Source organism: Centruroides sculpturatus, unplaced genomic scaffold, assembly GCF_000671375.1.
Source record: "Centruroides sculpturatus isolate CEXI.00-Female unplaced genomic scaffold, Cexi_2.0 scaffold773, whole genome shotgun sequence".
NCBI lineage: Eukaryota > Metazoa > Arthropoda > Arachnida > Scorpiones > Buthidae > Centruroides > Centruroides sculpturatus.
Window position 1 is genome coordinate 184,718 of NW_019384998.1, and position 23,725 is coordinate 208,442.

The 23,725-nt window shown below is 23.5% G+C and overlaps 1 protein-coding gene across 2 annotated transcripts in view; it reads left to right on the top strand.

Moving 5' to 3' along the window:
• Positions 1 to 23,725, top strand: part of LOC111633151 (phosphatidate cytidylyltransferase, photoreceptor-specific-like) — a 51,277-nt gene that overhangs the window by 15,552 nt on the left and 12,000 nt on the right. The window contains exons 2-6 of one of the 2 annotated variants that reach the window (XM_023377681.1): positions 12,512 to 12,681; positions 15,583 to 15,679; positions 22,099 to 22,275; positions 22,722 to 22,841; positions 22,923 to 23,005. In XM_023377681.1, coding sequence (XP_023233449.1) covers positions 12,512 to 12,681; positions 15,583 to 15,679; positions 22,099 to 22,275; positions 22,722 to 22,841; positions 22,923 to 23,005 — 647 coding nt within the window. Of the gene's footprint in view, positions 1 to 12,511; positions 12,682 to 15,582; positions 15,680 to 22,098; positions 22,276 to 22,721; positions 22,842 to 22,922; positions 23,006 to 23,083; positions 23,216 to 23,725 lie in introns of those variants that run through there. The other variant, XM_023377680.1, reaches the window with a different exon arrangement.

The following is a 23,725-nucleotide window of genomic DNA, read 5'->3' on the forward strand; positions in this document are numbered from 1 at the left end:
TTTTTTGGCCTCGAGGATCGTCCCCGAAAGCCTGCTGAATCTTGCGAATGGTTTACGCTCGGGTATCGCCAAGGTTTTGGGCAAAATTTGATGTAATATCGCTGCTCACGTTGTTCAGTCATTTTCCAGCTTAGTGGAATCCGACGAGAGCGCGCTACATGACCTCACTCATAGGCCGATTGCCAACGACTGACGCTTCCTGCAGGCGGGAAAAAATTCAGGGCTGTGCACGACTGTCCCCTCCACAACTCCACCGAAGGAGGCCTCTCGCGCATCATTGGTTTACGCGGAAAAAAAAAAGGTCCGATACTTTTTGAACAGACCTCGTACAGTGTTGCAATAATAGAGAATTCTTTTAGTGTTGTAAGATGCATTGTAGAAAATTAAACTGAAATAAAATGAGACAAGAGCAAATGTTGCTTTTGTTTTAAGTTAAAAATATTTAGAGTATTATATTAATATTTAATTTCTACTGTATTTTAAGGTTTAATAGAAATAAAATAAAAACTTGTCAATATGTAAAATGGTTTAAAATTTTGTCAAGAATGAATTTTCAAATGCTAAACTTAAAGCAGGTTTATGAAATAAACCAAAAATGTTTGTTCATTTATCTTAAATATACCTCTTGCTGGAAAAGTGTGAAACAGTATTGAATTGATATTAAAAGGGCATGTTAAAACAATTAAAAAAGTGTATAACTTGAAGATTTATTATTATATAATTCATCCAGTATTGCTTGTTTGCTATCAACTTTTGATAATAGCTAGCATAATGCAAGCACATTAAACTATTGCATTATAAGAAAATAGTTTAAATGATTATTATTTTGTTTAAAGCCTGGTTAAACTAGTTAAATCCATAGGATCTGTTTTGTATGTGGGGAGATTATGACTATTTTTTCTTTTGTTCTGATGAAGATATGAGAGTTGCTCATGATATTGTCTTCAGAATGAATAGAAGCAGAATAAAAGAATTTTGAATATCATTATTTTGTTTATATTGAAGAAGACCATCATGAGCAATTTTATGGTTAACAAAAGAAGAAAACTAGTTGAAGTACTAGTTAAAGGACTGACAACAATAACTGATAATGGTTGCATGCTGAGCCATTTGTTGAGGCTAATAGTACAAAAAAGAGAATATAAAATGGTCTATTTATTGAAGCTAATCATCATAACATGAACTGAATTCTGATTACAATAAGCAAAATAAGCAAAGTTTTTATAATTTATTTTAACTTGTATATTTTGGAATCTGCTAATTTTGATAACATAATCCATGATTACAAGTAAGTAGAGTCTACTGTAATTATACAATTAAATATTGCCAGGAAAATAGGTATTCTAGTATTCACTTGTTTGAAAACTAACCTGTTGATTTTATTTGTTCAGTTATATTTCAGGATATAATTGAACTGATGAAGTTAAGGATTAAAAACTTTGGACTGTAAACAGCCGTATTAATTAAGTTTAACCTGATAAATCTTCAGTATAATATACATCATTTACTATAAGCAAATTGGATTGTATTAATTATATTTGGATGTTAGCTTTTGTCTACAATTGTAGTGTAGAATTTTTGAAATCTATGAAATATGAATTGGAATTTTCTGTTTTCTTAATCATATTTTGAAAGTTTATTACTAATAGTTTATAAGGAATTAAGATTATTACTTCTCAGATGATGATAGAATTTTTTATATCAATACATTGTATATGATTTTGTTCAATAATTTCATAAATGACAGTGGCCTTTTTACATTATCAAATAAATCAACATTTTCAATATGTTACTGAATTTAAAGCAAAATTGAAAATCTATAAATAAATAAATTTTTTAAAAAAGTTATTGGAAATTGTAATGAAATAATATAACTAAAAATATATAGATAAAAAATAAATATTAAAAAAAATTCCAAATTTAAAAAGTACTGTACTCTCAAAAATGAAAATAAATTTATTTTTATTTAAATTATATACTTATTTTCAAACTTTTAAAGTGTTTTCAGAATATAGAAATACTTTTTTTTACTCTATTATTTTAAACTGTTAAATAAATATTATACTATACTTTTGAATATCATTTTTACTTGAAATGAGTTTTAAACCATGTATTACAGTATCATCTCTTGTGACCATTTTATTAATAAAATTTTGTCATGGTATTAATGATTCAGATTAATAGAGAGAACAGTTTTAAACTTTAATTGATAAGAGAAAAACAAGTTAAATGATTTAAATAGAATGAAAAAAATGAAAGTTTAACAGTTTGAATATGTTTATTTATGTTACCATAGTAATATTTTGGTTTCTTTGCTTACACTTTTCATAAGTGAATGTTCAGAAATATTTAAATCTTTGGATTTTCTTCTTTCATTTTATCAGGCTGCAATTTGAAAAAAATGTAGAACTATAAATTCTCACTGTTGTCTGTCCAACTGTCTGTCCTTCCTCAATCTCAAGAATGGAGTTAGATACATGAAAGTTGAGACCAGATATTGAAAGCTTTGGGACAGGAGACCCCGATTAACTATATACAAACTTCTGGAAGTCATTTTAATTCAAAACTTTTCTTCTGAAAGGCATTAGACAGATGATCGGCACAACTCCATTGCTAACAGAAAAGTATGATGTACAGGGGCAAGACACTACAGTATTAATTTGAGCTGGAGAAGATATGTTTTAAATTAAATTAATTAAAAATATGATTAAAAATTGCAGCCTGGCATTGTGATGATGTCACAATAAATAATTGCTCATTTACATTTTAAATTTTATTCAAATTAAATTCGGTTTTGGTGTTCTGTCAACAGTTGAAATCACAAATAAGTTGTTACGTCTGAAAAATTTTAAATATTATACTAAAATAGGATTATGTTACATTAAATCAAGAATTTTAAAATAAATTATCTGAAAGATGTTTAGAAAGACAGATAGCTAGTACATATTAAATAATAATAAATACATTTTTACTGTTTGTCATTTTTGTCAATATGTTCAGATGCTTTTCAAAAGTGTCTGTCTAAGCTTTAATAACAATAGAAGTATTTGGATTAAAAGAGATTGTCTTAACTAAAACTTAGATAAATTCAATAAGAGAAATAATTTTATTTTCAGTTTTTAAAAAATTATTTGGAAAGTCATTGTAACACTTGACTCACATAAAACTTTCGATTGTTTTAATTTTAGTTATTTTTCATATTTTAATCTATACTTTCTGTTATTAAATTAACTGAATAATTATATATTCTATTAAAAAATGATATATCACAGATTATTTGTATTTTAATGTAATTTTAGTGTAATTATATTTATTTAATAATTCTTATTATTATACAGGTAACCCTTGTATAACATGGCACTTCTATAGCATGGATTCATTCTAACATGGTTTGAGAATTGGGAACATCCATGTATAACACGGGTTCACTCTTAACACGGTTCAGGAATTGGGTAAAACCCTTGTACAACATGAAATGTAATAAAGGGTGCGTTCTTTTATACGTCTATGTAACATTCTAATTGTTTTCATGGTCACTTTGAATGCTCTTTCAACAAATAATCCATTTANGTATAACATGGCACTTCTATAGCATGGATTCATTCTAACACGGTTTGAGAATTGGGAACATCCCTGTATAACACGGGTTCACTCTTAACACGGTTCAGGAATTGGGTAAAACCCTTGTACAACATGAAATGTAATAAAGGGTGCGTTCTTTTATACGTCTATGTAACATTCTAATTGTTTTCATGGTCACTTTGAATGCTCTTTCAACAAATAATCCATTTAATGGTTAAATTTTACAATTGGGATCCTTCTTTTGCCTCTAAAAGCTCATTTTAGAATTATAGATTCCTTTATCATGATACTATTGATAGTGTGGGCGCTGCCATCTTTCTTTCACCGTCGTTCCTAAATTCCTACAAACAGCAGCACACTCCCATTGCAGAGCGAACGCACCTAAAAACTGTTACCAGTTGATGCTCATGCTGAGATCATCATATAGGATGAATAATCCTTTAGTAAAATATTTACTTAAATAATAAATAAGTATTTTGCCTATGAAAAAAAATGAATAATAAATATGATTTAAATAAGGATTTAACAGCATGTTTTTTAATTTTTGGAACCTCACTTCCCTTTTCGCACTAGTTCTTTGTTTTGTATAACATGAATTCGCATAACATGGCAATTTTTTGGAACGTAACTCCTGTGTTATATGGGGGTTACCTGTATTTGTATTTTAATGTAATTTTAGTGTAATTATATTTATTTAATAATTATTATTACTATATATATCCTATGCATACTTATTTATTTTATGATATTAAATGATAGATGTATTAATGTTTATTTGTTCTTTGCATTTTTAATCAGAATGAATTTAATGTAGGGATTTCATGAATTTCTAAATATTTTATTATTTTTAAGCATTTTAATGCTGAAGTCTTTAAAAACAAGTTATATGGTTTATTTAATATTTATTTCGAGTGGATTCTTTAAATTGGAATCAATCAGTTGTTAAAATGGAATTGAAAGATCACAAAAATTAAGGCACAAAAAAAAAAAAAAAAAAGTACTTTTAATTATTACTTCATTTAAAATATATTAATAATAATATGTTAATAATATATAATATATGAGAAAGATTTATAAAATAGAAATATATTTTGATTACCAGTAATATATTTAAACTTTTAACTATACATTAACATTGGAAAGATTTGTTGTTGTTGTTTAGTTGCTATGGTGAAGGATTTTTGCTGTTTTTTTGGATATTTCGAATCTATAAAAAAAAAAAAAAAATAAGTTTTGTGTTAATGATGTGATCTGGAGTATAATTGATTCTCTACTGTATTATGAAGTTTGAAACATAGCAAAATAATTCAATAACTTGGTCCTATGTCTCTCCCCCTGGAATTTTATGGTTTAGTGTGCTAGTGTTTACAGTTATCCAGTTTATGATATTACATGATCATATAAATGTCCCAAAATTAAATTGTTAGGTTAAAGCTAAGGACACAAAATGTTTTTCTGACAAATAGGCCACCAACTCAGCAACAGTTATCATGTAAATTATAGGCCAAAGACATTTGATGCAGACTTGGCAACTGGTACCATTTTAATCATATCCTGAGAGAATGGAAAGCTGTCTGTGCAAAGATCATTTTGGGCCTCCCTTTTGGAGAATCTGCTTATACAAATAACATAATGATATTGATGAAGAAAAATAATCTAATATAAATGTTTGCTCTTGGCCAAAGTTATTTCATTATTTGGAAAAAAGATTATATTTAAGTTTGCAAAATGAATTTTAACAAAATTAAAAAAGTTTACATTATCAACTTTTATTTCATTAACTAAAAATATTTTTAATGAAATTTTATTATTATTACATTGTACTTTATACAGATACTCTGTACTTTGAATGCCAAATTTGATAAAAATTTGCTTTAGAGTTCAAATGACACTTCAAAATTCAAGCTTCTTACACAGTGTATACACTTTGAATGCATTTTTGCATTCAAAGTGTAAAATAAGCTTCTGAACAAAAAATACAATGTCAATCTCAAATTACCAATAATGTATTAAATTTCACCACTGTTATAATTATATCACACATCTATGTTAAGTGACAACAGCTGTTTACAAGGGTACATGACAACTGGATGACAGTCAATTGGGAATAGTGAAGTGGGAGACAGTTAGCTGGGCTTCCATCATCCCCATGACAGAAACATAAAAATTTTTTCATACTTAGCAAGAATACACTTTAGCAGATATTTTTTTATTATTTATTGTGTTTTGAAAATATCGGTAAAATTTATATAAATATAAATATAGTAAAACTTATGAGGCATGAGTTATAAGTTATGAACTACAAGATGCAAGTTATTTCCAACTTAGGAAAAAGGAATGTTTTGGAACAATGTACTGTTCCATAGCATGATTAATTATTTTATGTCAGAAGCAGTTAACAAAGCACATCAAAGAATAGCAGTTCTTTGAAAACAAATTCTTTCAAGAAGGTTTATGTTTTTTTGTTTTAATTTATATTATATTTAATTAATGTATAATGTAATGTATTGGGTTGAACCGAAAGTTCATTCAGGTACTGTATTTACATAATTGCTCGTCTGTGGCACCTCTGTCATGCTTATCAAGTTTTAACTTGTTTAGGTTGACATTACAAATATTTGCATATTTATGTAAGTTTAATTACAGCTATTTTTTAAAATTTTGTTATCTTTTAAGGAAAAAAAAAAAAAACATTAAAATGGAAGATAAGAAGGTGCATTTGCGACATCTCATGCTCTGTTATTTCCGAAAAGGAAAAAATGCAACAAAAACTCAATAAAAAGATATGTGCTGTATGTGGGGAGGATGTAGTTACTGATCGAACATGCCAGAAATGGTTTCAAAATTCAGGGAGGGAGATTTTTCTCTCGAAGATGCACCNTTGGATATTTCGAATCTTAAAAAAAAAAAAAAAATAAGTTTTGTGTTAATGATGTGATCTGGAGTTGCAAATAAAACCTTTAAAATTCTTTGACAAACATTATAAAATATTGTTTTATGTATTATTTTAATCAGTTTACATTTTTAATATACAAATCTAATAATAGATGTTTTTTTACTATTAATAGTATTTACTTGTGCCAAAATTATTATTATAGATCTAATCAATCAATGGAGTGATTAAATCTATAATAATAATTGTCTTTCACTCCAGCATAATGAACAAAATTAATTTAATAACTAGAAAAATGTTTTATTTTTATCATTTAATGATTGAAATCTTTATAATCATTTACTAATCTAAAAGTGGTTTATAATACTCATCAGCAATTTTAATAAAGTCGCATGCTTATTTTATATTTTTTGATAAAATACTTCTTGAATATAAATGATGATTTTCAATTTTAAAAAATGAATTTAATTATAATAATTAATAACAATCTTATATCAAAATGATAAATGTTATTTTAGACATGATTTATTTAGGTCAGAATTTATTTTAAGAAATATGCAATAAATCATGATCCACATTATTTTAGAAAATTTGATTAGATTAACATTTTACTGATCATATTTAGAAATATTATTTTCATAATCTGCATATTTATTTTTATCACAAAAAATTTGAATAAATTGCTTTTTTGCAAATCAAGTTTATATAATAAGAGAACAAAAATAAAACTTAAATAATAATTGAGGAATTCTATGGAATAAGATATCTAAGTGCATTTTCCATAGAATTTTTTCAGTTGTGTTTTATTGTGTGATTCAAATAGGTTTTATGGATATAGATATGCACTTTACTCAAACAAATTTAACATTTAAACTTTACTTACTTCATTATAAACTTTATGGAAAAATATCAGTTTTTTGAGAACTGAAAACATCAAATTTAACTTAAGTATCTTCCATAGAACTACTCAGTTATAATGCAAAATTCAAATAACATTTAAATGCAGTAATTAAACTTTTTATGGTTCAAAAGTTCAAATCTATATTTTAAATTTAAATTTTGATATTAACAAATTCGAATTAATCTATAATAATTGTAATTTTGTTAATAATCTTAAGCAAGAAATTGAATATTGTCTGATCTTAGGTATTTTTGGAATTGAAATATTTTAGATGTTTAAATCCTTCTGAACATGAAATAAAGCCATATATTTTTGAAATATGTATTGTTGGATTCATTGATTTTAATTCAATTTTTTTATATTTATATTGTTTAATAAAAGTTGATGTAGGATTCATAATTCATATAATTTTTTTATTTGTGAAGGTTTGAATTACTTGATTTTATAAAGCTTGATATTTATTTTTTTTAATAGAATAACATAAAATTGTTGTTCCATTTTCTAATTGACAGTATTCAAAATGTAAGTTTTTTAAAGTGATGAATGATTTTGGATTTTGCTGACTTTTCTTAAGAGAAAAAAATTCTGAAAATTTGGATAAATTTAATTTTGTTGTTCAAAACAATAATTTTGTATGCTAATCTTTAAAAACTTTATTGTACTAAATTCCTAAATTTTATTCTAATCATCTATTTATAGAAATAAGGTATTAATTTAAATAATTGTTTTTATTTTATGAAAAGATTGTAAATTTAAAATGTATACGTATATATAAAATATTTATTTATTTTATAAAAAATATTTTGTATGAAAATAATTTCCTTTATCCTTGTTTTTGTGGGATATATTTTGTTGGGGAGCAATAATCTAATGCTATATAGCATTACTAAAGTTTGTAAATAAATTATACATTTGTGAATAAATAAATTAAAACTAAATAAAAATTTATTTAATTATTTTTCATTTAAAGTTTTTAATGAGTTGAAACTATAATGATAACATTAAATATTTTCCCTTGAAATATTATTTTAATATATTTAAATTGAAAAACAAATTGAAACAAATTGTTTAGATTATAGTTCAGAAATTTCAACACAGAAGTAATTATAGTATCATATCTCATAAAGTAGATTTCAATTGTGATATGTTTTTGTCTTAGTAATTCATATTTGTCAAAAACCAAACATATTAATACTTTTTATCTATTTAGTTAAGTAAAAACTATAGTAATAATTTATCATATTATAACATTTTGCATATCATACTTATAAAATACAAAATTATATAACATATACAATTTAATATTTCTTCTATAGTTTATAAGGACATTTTTACAGTTTTAGATTGAGATTTTTTAACCATTTATCCTAGAATACAGGCAAAAATAATCAATTACAAAGTTCCTTTTAAATCAAAGCAATGGTATAGAACCTTTATACCATGAAAAAATGTATAGGTTTTTGTTCTAAAGATGTCTAAAAATTACTGAGTCAGATTTATTTTAATTTATTTAATAATTAAATGATATTATATTGATATTCTAGTGATAGCAAGAGTAATCAGAATTTATTTAATCCAAAGATTAAGGTTTAAGATAGAAACTGTCATGTTATGCAGTTTTTATCATTAATTTATTTTTTAACTGTAAAATTAATTGTATGAATATGGTCTTGAATTCAATAAAGTAATTGATTAAATCTAGCAAAACTGAATATGTACAGAACTCATTACAGAATGAAATAATTTGATTGTAAGTTTTAATAATATGTTTTAGTGATACTTTTTCCCCTCAAATTTGTATTTTGAATTTATGTTATTAGTTTAATTGTATTTCATTCTATTTAATATTTGATTAAACTTTATATTTATTGAATAAATTTGTAGTTGAGTTATAAATTTCTGACTACTTATTAAATTGATGATATTTTTTAATATTAATTACAATCTTATGAGGAAATGTTTTGAAGAATTGTAAATAAGAATTAACTGAATTTATATGGCTTCTTGAGAGATTTTATCTTATTCATATAACTTCTATTTTTGTAGGGCTTCATTATTTCTTTTTCTGTAAACATTTTCTAATTATATTATTTAATTCAAATTACAGTAGAGCATCATTTATCTGAATCAGTTGGGTACTGGGGTTGTTCGGATAAGTTATTTTTTGGATAACTGATTATGTACGAAAAAATATATTAACCTATCCTGTGTTGAAATTTTTCTCCGTCGCGTGTCGCTTCACGTTGAATTTTCGTCGATGTTAAGCCTAACGTAAACTTTTTAAAATAATAATTGTGGCTATTGTATCGTTAAAAATTATTTCTTTATTTTGTACAAACAAAATAAATATATTGAAAAATATAAAAACAATAAAAAATTATACTTCAGAAGTTAATTTAATATCAAAAACGTAAAATATTTGAGTAGCCCAAGACATAGCCAAAGATTGCAGTGCCACAGCACTAACAAAAATTTAAATTTGGCGACTGGAATTCTTTCAGATAATTGACGTTTCGGATAACCGACTTTCGGATAAACGACGCTCTACTGTATAATACTTTTTTAACTGCTATTAATATTACTTTGCCTATAAATTGTAAAATTGTTACAAATTCCTGGAATAGTTTGTACTCTTATAAAATATTTAGATATGAGATTATATTACAGTTTTTTAAACTACTATATTATTTATATTTTAGAAATATAATATAATTTAAATTTGGATTTTGTTTATTAATAAGTGAGGATATTTTCAAATATGCTAAACATGTTAATTTATTTATAAACTTATCATGTGGAAAACTGTGGTATGTTTTATAATTTATAAATAATGTAAAGTAGATAGCATAACTTAATTTAGTTGGGCTTCTTATTCATAAATAATCGTTAATAAGAAAACAGTATTTTCAAAATTTTTTTTATTTCAAAAGTTATTTTCACAATTGGTTTAATTCATTATAAATTATTTTATATTTGATCATTCAAAGTTTATTGTGTACTGAATAGGAATACTGGATATTTTTAAGTCAAATCATAAGAGCTTATACTGTATCAAAATTACACATTCACATAATTTTAATTCTGCATACTGATATAGTGGATGATTTCTGGATGTTTTAATGTGTATGGTTTTGTAGAAAATATTAAAAAATTTAATAAAACGTCATAAATAAAAAATATATATATGTATTTAATTCATATTTTATTTTGTAAACATTTAATTTTACATAATGGTAGTGTGTTGAAGACACACCTGAATATTAATTGATTAACAGATGTTTAGCGTAGTTCATAAAATTTTATATCGAACATATTGAAATAAACATTAGTTTCAGATGGTGTTATAGAAGACTCCTGTTTTACAAATTGTGCTTCTTAAAATTTTTATTTTTTAAATTTATTCAAAAATGTATTGATTATAATATATTTAAGATATTAACATTTAGAACAAAAGAATTATTTCAAAAAAAATTTTTTTTCAAAATTTCATAAAATATACTATCATTTTATTATTAAAAAGTTGAATTTAAATTTTATGAATGCTTTCGAATAATACATTTATCAAAAAAGATGATTATTATATTGTAATAATTTTTAAAATTTAATCAATGTAAGTTTAAATACAGTTTTTTTATGCTTATTCTTTCATATATACAAACATTTATTCTATGAAATATGCATAAAAATAACCTATGTAGAATTTAAAAACAAAATGCTTTCAAAATTTTTATTTATTGATGATAATTTTTTAAATTCTCATCTTAATTAGATTTAATAAAGGTCTAATTAATGTAACAATATATTATGTCATAATTTGATTAGATATTTTATCAGAAATAAAACATAATAACTTAGTATTAATGTTTAATTTTTTTTTGGTTGATTGTGATATTAAATAAAATTATGTTGAATTCATTCTGTGTAAAAGTTTACTTTTAATTATTATTATGTTGAGTTTAATAGGTTATACTCGGTTGACACTGTGTACTATGCCAGACCAGAGTAAAGGTCTAATTAATGTAACAATATATTATGTCATAATTTGATTAGATATTTTATCAGAAATAAAACATAATAACTTAGTATTAATGTTTAATTTTTTTTTGGTTGATTGTGATATTAAATAAAATTATGTTGAATTCATTCTGTGTAAAAGTTTACTTTTAATTATTATTATGTTGAGTTTAATAGGTTATACTCGGTTGACACTGTGTACTATGCCAGACCAGAGTCAAGGCATAGCAACCAAACAAGATAAAAATTAAACAAGTGTGTCAATGTGTGTGTCTGTTTTCAGGAATTTCCTAACAATATGACATAATTAATAATAATATAATTTAAAAGCTAATGTAGTAGAATCTACTTATTGTAATCATTTTGGACTTACCTCTACTGGTAATGATAACTGATTGTTAATGTTAAGTGAGATAAGTAAATATGATGACAATTAATACAATTTCTGGTTTTATCCACTTTGATATTAAAAGGACATATACATTTTTCAAAAATTTTGTTGACCTGCTGTTTTTATGCAATATTTTTTTTAAGAACAGTTAGAATATAATTAAGGAAATGAAAGCAATTTAAATTACTTGCAAATACTGTAAGCAAATAATAATTAAAATGTTTAAAGCACTGGTTAAGACTGATAACTGAATGATCAGCCTCAACAAATGGCTGATAATTTACGACAATGATGATAATCCTTATCAGTCATCTTTTGAGGTTGATCGCATGAAATGACAGCTTAAAAATACCTGTTTACATGAAGATAATGATAACTGTAACAGGATTGTGATTACAATAAGCATGTTTTATATGTATTTAACTTGTTCATTTTAGGACATGATAATTTTGATAACAAATAACTCTATCCATGATTGCAATAATGGATTTTATTGTATATGTGATACCTAAACAATTTTGGTACTCAATAATTATTTAACTGAAATTAATATTTTCAGTTTTTTTATAAGCCATCTTTGGATGACATAAATGTTATTTTTTTCTTATTTAACACTCAATTTTATTTAAATGAAATGTTTATTTCAGTTAGATTTTAAATTCTTTTTATAGTATATCTGTTCAGTTAGAATTTTGTTACATTTAAATAATGATACATACATATATTACAGGAAGCACAAGAAAAGAGAAATGAAGCTTCTAAAGAGGAAAAAAATGTAGAGTCAGATGAAGAACCTGTACCAGATGAAACAAATATTGCTGATCTAGTCAAAGCACTACCTCAAGCCACAGATAAAACAACTGACATATTAGATTCTGCTTTAGCTTCTCTGCCATCACGGTTAATAATTTTTATAATTCTGTTTGAAATTATTAAAGTTATTTTTTTAATTCATAAGTTAAAAATAATGAATTTACATGTGAAAGGTGTTATTAAAATATTTTAGAGATATAAAATCAAAAATTATATGGAAACAAATTTACTTAATAATAATTTTATTTTTAATACATTTATTTTCTATTTGTAGGGATGCTGTATTAATATTGCTATCTACTAATCACTTTAATCATTATAGATTGATTTTTCTCACAGCAAACAGTCCTAGTTAAATGACAGATGATTTTATTGTGGCATATTTAAAACACTTACAACAAATCGTTGGTGCACAAGAATAGTGACACAACTCAAAAAAATAGTTCTTCCAGAACAGCCATTTAAAAGTTTCTTTATTTCTGCAAGGCTTTGTCACAATCTTGGATTTTTTAATTTTTCAAATCGTTATTTCCAAAAAAGATTGAAAATTTTAAAAATTCAATATTATGACAAAGCCTTGCAGAAATAAAGAAACTTTTAAATGGCTGTTCTGGAAGAACTATTTTTTTGAATTGTGTCACTATTCTTGTGCACCAATGAAATACATTTCAGGCTAATATAGCATTTTAGCCCCTCTTCACTGCTGTTTAAAAAACATTACAATAAATCATGACATAATATTATAACAAATCATAACATATTGCATAATGTAAATTGCATGATTACTTACTAATGAGAGAATACAAAAAACTAAACCTCTGGTACACAAATTTCAAGACATGGAGTATAAATCAAGTGGAAAAATATCAAACATAGTACTTGTTACATAGCACTTATAAAAATAGTACCTTAAAAGGAAAAATGTATATTAAAAACCATACATCTTTAATAATCTAAGTATGATCTTATTTAATTGATTTACCTTTAAATAAGAAAGTATATATATATATTTTTATAACAAGATAAAAGATATCATTCTTTTCAACATATAAAGAACATATTTGAAAAATGTAACAAAACCTCCCATCTTTGACAAACAAAATATCACAAAATGTATATAATAAACTTAAAAATAATAACAACATGATTCATAAAAACAATCTTGAAAAAGAAGGTACAGTGTATAAATTAGAATGTAGTTGTATTAGCCAAAATTCTACATTGGAGAAACATGCTGCATACTAGAAAAGAGTCAAAGAGCATGAAGTGGCAATATGCCTCAGGTATACTCAATTGCCATGGTATAAACACTCAATTGTTAATAACTGTTAAATTAATAGGAATAAAATTAAAATATTGCACATTGAAAAGGATATTTATAAATGTAAATTTAAAGAGCATGTAGAAATTAAAAAATATTCTAAAGATAAAATTGTAAATATATCAGATGGCATAACCATCAACACCAGATGGTATAAAATAATAGAGGGTGCATCATTACTTTCAGTTTAATAAATATAGATATAATTTGGTCAGATATATTGTATATGGGTGTTATAGTGTTTTAACACAAACATGTATAGTTTTTTAACTTGGTCTTTTGCAAATGTGTATTTTGTTTAATCTCAGTTTTGTAAATCCTTATTTATCAGGGTATATTTTTTTGAATAGTTGTAAAAATAGTAAGAAGTAATTTTTTAATATAATATAAAAAAATTTAATTTATAAATTTTAGTTTTTATACAATTAATAATTTTATTGTACAATATTGGATGTATAATATGATGACACTTAGCATTTGAAATTAATTTTTCATTTAGCATTTGAAGTTAATTTTGTTTGGATTGAAATTCTGGTAGTTTTCTGACTTTTGTTTTATATGTAATGGAAAGTCAATTAAGGTTTTAAAAATAATCCTAAGATAGATTTATTGATTTATAAATCAGTTATGGTTCAGAAGTGAAGATATGTTTTTTTGGGAATAGACTAGACAGTTTCATAATTTAATTTTTTAATTTATAAAATTGAAAGTAATTTATAATAAATGAAACTTTTAAATTTATAATGTTCTATACATTATTTTAATTCTTAACAATAATTTAAGTATTGAATTAGAAAATTATTTTAAAATGGTTGTGCTATTGAATTATTCATTGCTTTTTAATTATTGATAATAAGAACAAATTACTACAATATTTTTCAGAATTTTAATGTCATTTTGTATAGAGGAAAGAAAAATGAAAGATATGTGTCAAAAAGAACAGATTCAATAATCTTACTAATAATAGCAGACTTTAAGTTTAAGTATAAACATGACAGAACTAAGTAATTGAATTCAAGGTCTCACTATAAAATTCAATAATAATAATAATAATAAAGAAAAATGCACATTAAAGTGAGTGCTTTTTGGCAATAGTGTTTTGGAAATTATAAACTGCCTTATTTCTAAATAATAATCTTACATAAGTAACAGTTTAACTGTGTTAATACAATAATAGTACATTATTATGAATAATAATAGAATGCATACATTGACTATGAAAAGTATAATATCAAAAAATATTTTATAAATATAATGTATAAAACTCTTTTCAATTAATGATTACATTTTTTTCAAATACAAATAGAATTTCATTATTAAATTTCATAATGTTCTTTTTCTTACTATTCTTTGAAAAACATACTCAAAATATTACCTCAATAAAATTTTATTGTTTATGACAATAAAATTGGTAATATTTTCAGATTTCTACAGAAGGTCACCTTTAATATTTCTGCAGCTTCATGCTTATATTAACATTAGTAACATTTATTAAAACAGTCTTGCAGCTTGTTCTGCATTATCTCATGAGAGCATGAACCATAGCACAAGTAATTTGAAAATTCTGAAATTCATATGAAAAAATTTAGATTCTATTTAAAGATACTTTTGCTGTTAAAGAATGAATTTGGTATAAATTTTAAACTTATGATTTTAAATTTTTACAGATGGCGAAATTGGGTTGTTCGGGGAATATTTTCAATGTTGATGATTGTTGGTTTTGTATTTATAATCTGGCTTGGTCCTGTAGGTCTGATGTTAACAGTAAGTTTTTATTGTTGTTATTTTATTCTCAAATTTTTATCAAAATTATTTAATATTGAAATTTTTAATATTAATTGCATAAAATTAAAAGGTGAAAGTATGTGTGTTATGAGGTTAGATAATGCAATGCAGTTGTTCAAGGTCACACTGAAGGGCAATAGCTGAAAGTAATTAAAATAAGAGAATTATTGCTTAGATGGCATTGACTGCTATTTCTATTTTGTCTACTTTGTATAAAGTTATTAAGATATAAAGGATGTTAGACTTTTGATGAACATTATTAAATTTATTTTGATTAATGTTTTCTTTATTTGTAATTGTTTTTATTATTTTATATTTCTTTTATGAAGGTTTCATCATTTTGAATTTATTTAATGAAATAATATTTTAGTTTCTTTAATATTAATTTTAGACTATTGTAAATTTTACCTAATTGAAATGTTCATTATTTGTTATTTAATAGAGTAATTATGCTGTGTATAAATATATTATGAAGTATCTTAAGATAAATTTCTTTTGAATCATTTAGAATAATATCTGTATGAGCTTTTAAATAATTTATTAAAATAATCTTTAAAACAAACTTACTCAAGTATTTTGAGTAAATTAATCTTCAGGCTACTAAGATAACATTTAACAAATAACACAAATTCTTTATAAAAATTTAAAAACTAAGTTTTAAAGTTTAGTTTGAAATAGCTTGCAGTTAAACTTGAAGTTGCGTAATCAATAGCTTGCTAATTTTAATTTGTATTTAAAAAAAGTAATTAATTTTCTGAATAAATTTATGCATTTTTAAAGTAATTTAAAAGATTTATGATCAACTAAATGATGCTAAAAATTCAGGTACTTTCCACAGTTTAATATATTGTGGCAACTTTAAAAATATCACACTTGTTACATAATTTCCAGAATTTAAAGGGATTATTTTGGTACTCAGTTGAATTTGTCTAGAATATTTTTGTGCAATTTAAGGTGAATCAGAAAAAGTTGAACGTTTGATTATACAAATCAGAATTTATTATCTGATAGATTAGATTTTATTTTTACGATGATTCCAAAAAAAGAACTTTCATAAGGCAACTACAGGACTTTAACTCTAAAGATAAGTTCATAAAAAATTTTCTAAATATTTTTTGTATCTAATTTAGTTTTATAATTTCTTTATTATAAAAGATGTAATTTATCAATATGATTGATGAAAACATTCAAAACATATTTATTTCATATTTTTTACTTTAACATGAATTTAATTTAGCTTAGCAATCAGTGAAAAAGGTATTTTTCTTCTCTACCTTTAGTTCACCTTGTTTGAATCTCTCCCTCCCTCTTTCCTTTACTTTTCTGTTTGAATAAACTACACATTTCTGTCATTCCTATCATTGTCACTAAGCTTAACATTACCTTCACTGTGTCCCTTGAATTTCTCAAACTGCAATAATGAAAGACGAAAAAAAATTTTAATGCAGTTTTAAATTACTTAATTTTGTAAAGAAAATAAAGTTTCATTTAAAAAATATTGAAAAGAAAAATGACTTTTATTAACTTTATTATTAACTTTTTTTTTATTTTCTATTTTTGAGCTGTTGATATTACCTTGTTGAATATTTTATTTTTATTTGAAATTATTTTATCTGAATTTTTCAATTACATTAAGTAAATATTTGAATTTATGAAAATTTAAAAAAAAATTATGTTAATTTTAAAATCAAAAGATTTGTTTTCATTGTTGTTTAAATATAATTTTACTTTAGAATGAAATTATTTATAACAATGTTTTGCTAGCATTAAATTTAAAAAAAAAATGAAAAAACTATAAATATGATTTAACACATTTTTGAAATAGCAGTTTTTTTTTTGGTGCAAAATGTGAAAGTATTAATTTTTAAATAATCATATAATTAAAATAATCCTCTAATACATAATTTATATTATATTGAATAAAAAAAACTTGGAAACATATATTTATTGATAAAATGTAAAGTTTGTGATGATATAATTTTTTTCTCAGAAGTTTTAATTATGCTAACTACTTCATGCCAGGAAACTGACTCATTCAAATAATTTTTATTATGTTAGATTTATATATCAGTTTATTTCTTTAATTATTATAAAATTATTATTATTATTAAATAGATTATGATAATATTTTCAGTTAATTTTTATAAAATTTTATTTTATAGTTGTATAAACTGAATAATTATTAAATTCCATGAGTAATTCTAAAATGATTTAAAATTTCTATCCAAGAGTTAAAAAGTGTTATTTATTTTCATAGCTTTTAGAAAAGTCAGTGTTAAGAGAAAACTAAAATGCCTGATAATTTTATTTTGATTGTTTTTTGTCGTAAAATTGGAATTGGTAGCATAATGTGATATTAATTTTTACTTATTCTAAAGGATATTTTGTATTTAACCTTATTACTTTAATGTTTTCTAGTTAATAGCATTTAGTTATATAATTAATTTATTTTGGACTGTGATAAATATTTAGATTTTAATTTAAAAGAAATTTGAATTGATATAACCAAAATAATCAAATTATTAAAATGAAACTTCCATTTTTTCAAAATTATTTGAATTCATATCAAAATATGAAGATTATATCAATAATCATAATTATATACTTAAGAGAAGGAAAGCTGATTATCTCATTTTCAAAACCATTATGAACAACATGAAAAGGAGATTAAATAAACAAATGTCTAATCATTTAAAAATGAAACTAATATTTTATTTTCAACTTGAAATATTTAAGATAAATGTGAAAAAGAGGGTTTTTATGACATCAGAAAAGATAAGATAATGCTCTGGTACCAAATCAAAAGGAAAATATCTTGAGTTTTGTTGTTTATAATCTAGTGTTATCTGGTGGATGCTTGAACTAGTATCACTTGACTTCTTTTAGTTTTTGTTTGTTGAAAAAATTATGTAAAAATGAAGAAATTTTATTTATTTTAGCTTAGTTTATTTGTTAACTTTTTGTAATATAAATTATATAAAATTTTATTTTAATCTAAGACTAATATTTTTCAGTAATTGTGTTTTTGTTTTTAGTAAGTTGAATAATAATCATAAATGTATGATCACAATAACTATTTATTTTTATATATTAAAATTTGATATACACAAATTTATTCTAATAATTTATCGCAATGCATGTTCCGTTCAATTTACAACAGAATTCTGACATTAAATACAGCTTTGCATTTCCAGAACTGTAAAAATAAATATTCACCAATAATCTATCTTTTAACATAAATATGTCATTGAAAAAACAACTGGAAAATATTAGATCAATAAATTTTTGCATTTTGGCATCAGTATGAAAGTACTGTACATATTATTATTGGTCTGATGCACTTTGTCAAAGTGGTTGAACAGATTTTGATAGACGATTGAATAAAAATATTGATTAAAAATATATCTGTACTTTTTACAGAGTTGTTTTAAATTTGTGAATTAAAATTAATTTAAACAAATTAGATCTGAATTACTTATGTTTCTCTTGTTTTATCTATTTAAATTTTTTAGAGGATAAGAGATTAGCTATTTATTATCAAATATGATTTATGAGTTTCTTTTTAAGTTAATTTATTAAATAACAGTTGATTTGAATTTTCATATAAATTAATCTTAAATACAAGTATAATCCAGTGATTGTAACTATAATTTTTACTCTTGTGATTATCTGAACTTACTATTACAGCAGTTTCATCTTATTTGTATTACTTAGCACTGCTTATCCTTATTATTTATTAACTGTGTTTTATATAGATTTAGTAATGTATCAAAAATGTTTCTTAGCTTCTTATTTTTTTGAACGTATTTTTTTCTTCTCTTTCACCAACTAAATCCTTATTTTGGATAAAATTACTAAAGATTTGAGTTTTTATTTTGAAATTTTAAAAGTATTTAAGCACGTGTGTTCATTAATATAAAAAAAATGTTTATATATTATAATTTTAATTTGATTAAAAGAAATTTTATGTAGGAATGTTTTTACAAAATTAATTGCTTGTAACAGTGAATAAAACAGCTTAGAAACTGGATTATAATATAAAACATTTACTAAACACCACAACTCCAGCTTGTATAAAATAATTTTAGGTTGGAAAAATTATGTATATAAAAAGTTTTGAGTTATTTAGTTTTATTGAAAATAAGCTAATTGTTTTAGTGATTAATAATCCTTTCATTGGAATTATCCAATTTTTTAATAAGCTTACATTAGAATAATTAAATCTTGATAGTATGGAACAATAGATAATTTGATAAAGTATAAACTATTTGAGATTTATTATAACAGATAATTAATAACTGATAATGATTACACATATATATGTTATCAGACATAACCTTTTAGAAATCAAATTTATAAGATCAGAATTTTCATTCCAAATTCTGATTTTTGTTAGGCTATTTATGCTTTGCATCAGTGAAGAATAATTGGATTTAAGGAAATCCAACAAATTTAAATATTATTTAACATTACATTTAAAAATTTTTCTTTTGTATTAAAAAAATTTAGGTAAATATAAGATGGTTTATTATAAAAATCATTAAAATTATTTATAAATAAACTTTAAAAACAGTTGTTTTTAACTTGGTAAAACAGCCTGAAGTTATAGATTTTAATTGAGCTGAATTCAAAGGAATTATTGTATGAAGTTTTAAGTACAGAAATTTTAGTTTTACTAAATGATTACATTTTGATGCAATTATTTGGTTTCACTTAATTATTTGAAAATATTTAGATTTTTTTTAAATTTAATAAATTGAAACTTTTTGTGATAGTTTTATTTTTGTATTTGATGAAAATATTTTCAAAAGTTTTTGATGTTACTGTTTAGAATTGGATGATTTATATATTTTTAACTACATTTAACAACGAGAGAATAGTTCTAGTTGAAATGATTGTATTTTTATTTTTAGGAACTCTAAAAAAATTATACAAAATGTAATTTTGCTTTGATGATAAATCTTTATATTAAAAGAAGCTTTTTAGTAATGACTTTTTGGCAAGTCATACATATCATTCATTTCTATAAGTTTTTAATTTAATAGAGCTGAAGTAATTTCTTTTTTTATTTGAAATGATCAATTTAGAAGTTATACAATAATAAAAATTAATAAATGCATTAAAGAATTAAGGCAGAAAGTAAAATTTGTAAAAANAAAGTAAAACTTTTTAAATTTTCAGTTGCATGTTCCTCTATCCCTATTTACTCTGTTAAAATGACCTTGTTTAATTAACGCTGTTTCGTTTAGCGCTTTGTCATCTAGGAACGCATCCCCCGTGCTAAGAAGGGACTTACTGTAGAGTATTTTTGAGGATGAACTTCACTGGATGATTGACAGTATTGATGTATTAATACACACCACTAATCAATCTATGAAGCTTCTCCCTCACCTAGATGATGTAATATCCTGAGTCCAATACTGAATGCATGATAGATAATGCTGATTCATTAATCTAACTTTTTAGCATACTCAATTTGTAAATAAAAAAATAAATTAAACTTTTTTATTTAAGGCAGAAAGTTTTCATCTGTTAAATGTTTTGTTTGTTAAATAAAGATCCTACTCTATAATGACTATTGAAACCAAAGAGCTATATCAAGATTCTTTGAGTATTATTTATTAAAGTTTCTCTTAATAACGCAGTACACAAATAATGGCGCAAAATGTTATAAAAATAACAATCGATAAATTATTAAAATGTGTCAGGTGTTGTAGTTGTTCACCAGCTGGTGGGTACGAGTATTTCAGCCGAAACTTCCCTCCCCCTAAGCGTATGTAGTAATATGCTATTGAATTTATACCAAAGAGCTATTTGAAACTTCTGAAAGGAGGAAAGATTACATAATTTTGAAAATAGATATTGGATTTGAAAATATATTTTGAAAATAGATATTTGTTAAAGTTTAAATTACAGATAAAAATTTAATGAAAAAAATGATTATTACAGTATAACCTTGAATAAAACTTGAATAACCTTGTAATAAACATCCATAAGTCCTAAAGTTATATTAAAGCCAAATGATAGGAAATTATAGCAGTAATATAGTATATAATGATCTAATTTGGCAATTGTTTTGCTTGAAGTTTGCTTTTAAATAAAGGATACTTAAAAATAATATAAAAATAGTTCATTACTGATTTTTATATTTAAGTTTTTTCATGTTATTATAATAAAAATTTAACATATTTCAAGTTATTTCAACTTAAAATATGAAAATTTTTTTTCAGCATACTTTTTTTTTATTAAATATTGAAATTAACTTATTTAATTATACAAAAATAACATTGTTTTGTATAAGAAAATGTATTATATTCAGTGTAAATAGTTTTGTTTTAGCATTTCATATTTTTTAAAATGTACTTAATTTAGAAAAAATGTTTTAAAATTATTTTCAGACATTGTTGATACAAGTCAAATGCTTTCAAGAAATTATTTCAATTGGATACGCTGTTTATCGAATACATGGATTGCCGTGGTTTCGATCACTCTCATGGTATTTTCTCATCACTTCAAATTACTTCTTTTATGGAGAAAGCATGGTTGATTATTTTGGAGTCCTCTTGAGTCGTGGTGTTAGTAATGCATTTATATTACATATAAAAATGATGTCCAACATTTCATTATTGATTAATTTTTGTTTCAGTTAATGAGATCTAGAAATAAAAAAGTTGTTTTAAAAATCTATAAATAGTGTAAGTCAGTTTTTTCTACAGTATTTAATAATTTTATTTTATTTTCAGTTTATAAAAAATTACTATTAATTTATATATCTTTTTTAATGATAAATAATTATGATAAATCCTTATGCAATACTTTTTAAATGAACTGAACAAAGATGATATACAAGAATTTTTATTATACTAAAACAAATAGGAATTCAACTGGCCCTGAATAAGAATAACTAATATATAATTTGATAAATTATTAAGTAGTAGATGAATTATTGGACATCAACTGAACCATTGAAATTTCATTTATTACAATTTTTCCATTAATTAAGTTTTCACTAAAAATTTAGAATTTTATGAGACCACTTGTCACTTATCATCGGTTCATCTCATTTTGTCTGTATATAATTGGATTTGTATGGTTCGTACTCAGTCTCGTGAAGAAGTATTATATGAAACAATTTTCTTTGGTAAGTTATAAAAGATGATTTCATATTGAAATGAATAGAAACGAAAAACTTGAAATAATAATTATTTTATCATTTATATAGTTTGCATGGACACACGTCACATTATTGATTGTAGTCACTCAGTCTTATCTCATAATGCAAAATTTGTTTGAAGGACTTATTTGGTACGAAAATTATTTATATTTATACTTCTGAGCTCTTTTNATTTAAAGATACTTTTGCTGTTAAAGAATGAATTTGGTATAAATTTTAAACTTATGATTTTAAATTTTTACAGATGGCGAAATTGGGTTGTTCGGGGAATATTTTCAATGTTGATGATTGTTGGTTTTGTATTTATAATCTGGCTTGGTCCTGTAGGTCTGATGTTAACAGTAAGTTTTTATTGTTGTTATTTTATTCTCAAATTTTTATCAAAATTATTTAATATTGAAATTTTTAATATTAAATCTGTATAATACAATGCTTAGTAAACAAGAAATAAATAATGCTGAAAAAAACTCAAAAATTTATTTATTGTTGTTAGTTGAATCATGTATTTTAATTAAATTTTTTTTTATTTATTTATGCATACTGGAGATTTCCATGATGTGGGGAGCCAAAACCATCTCCCAAATACAAATCACATAATTACATTGAACATAAAATTACGAAAACAGAAATACATAACATCTGTCACGGAAAAGAAAAATAATACCAATAAAATAACTTTAATAATAAATATTAATAGTTTAATTATTAATAAGAATACTTCTTACCTATAAAAAAGAAAATATTAATATCGATGACAACACTGACAGATATTCCCAAACCTCACCGTTGGTAAGACCAAATTTAAAGCATAGGGAACATGCCACCTAAAACAAAAGATCAACAGACTTTAT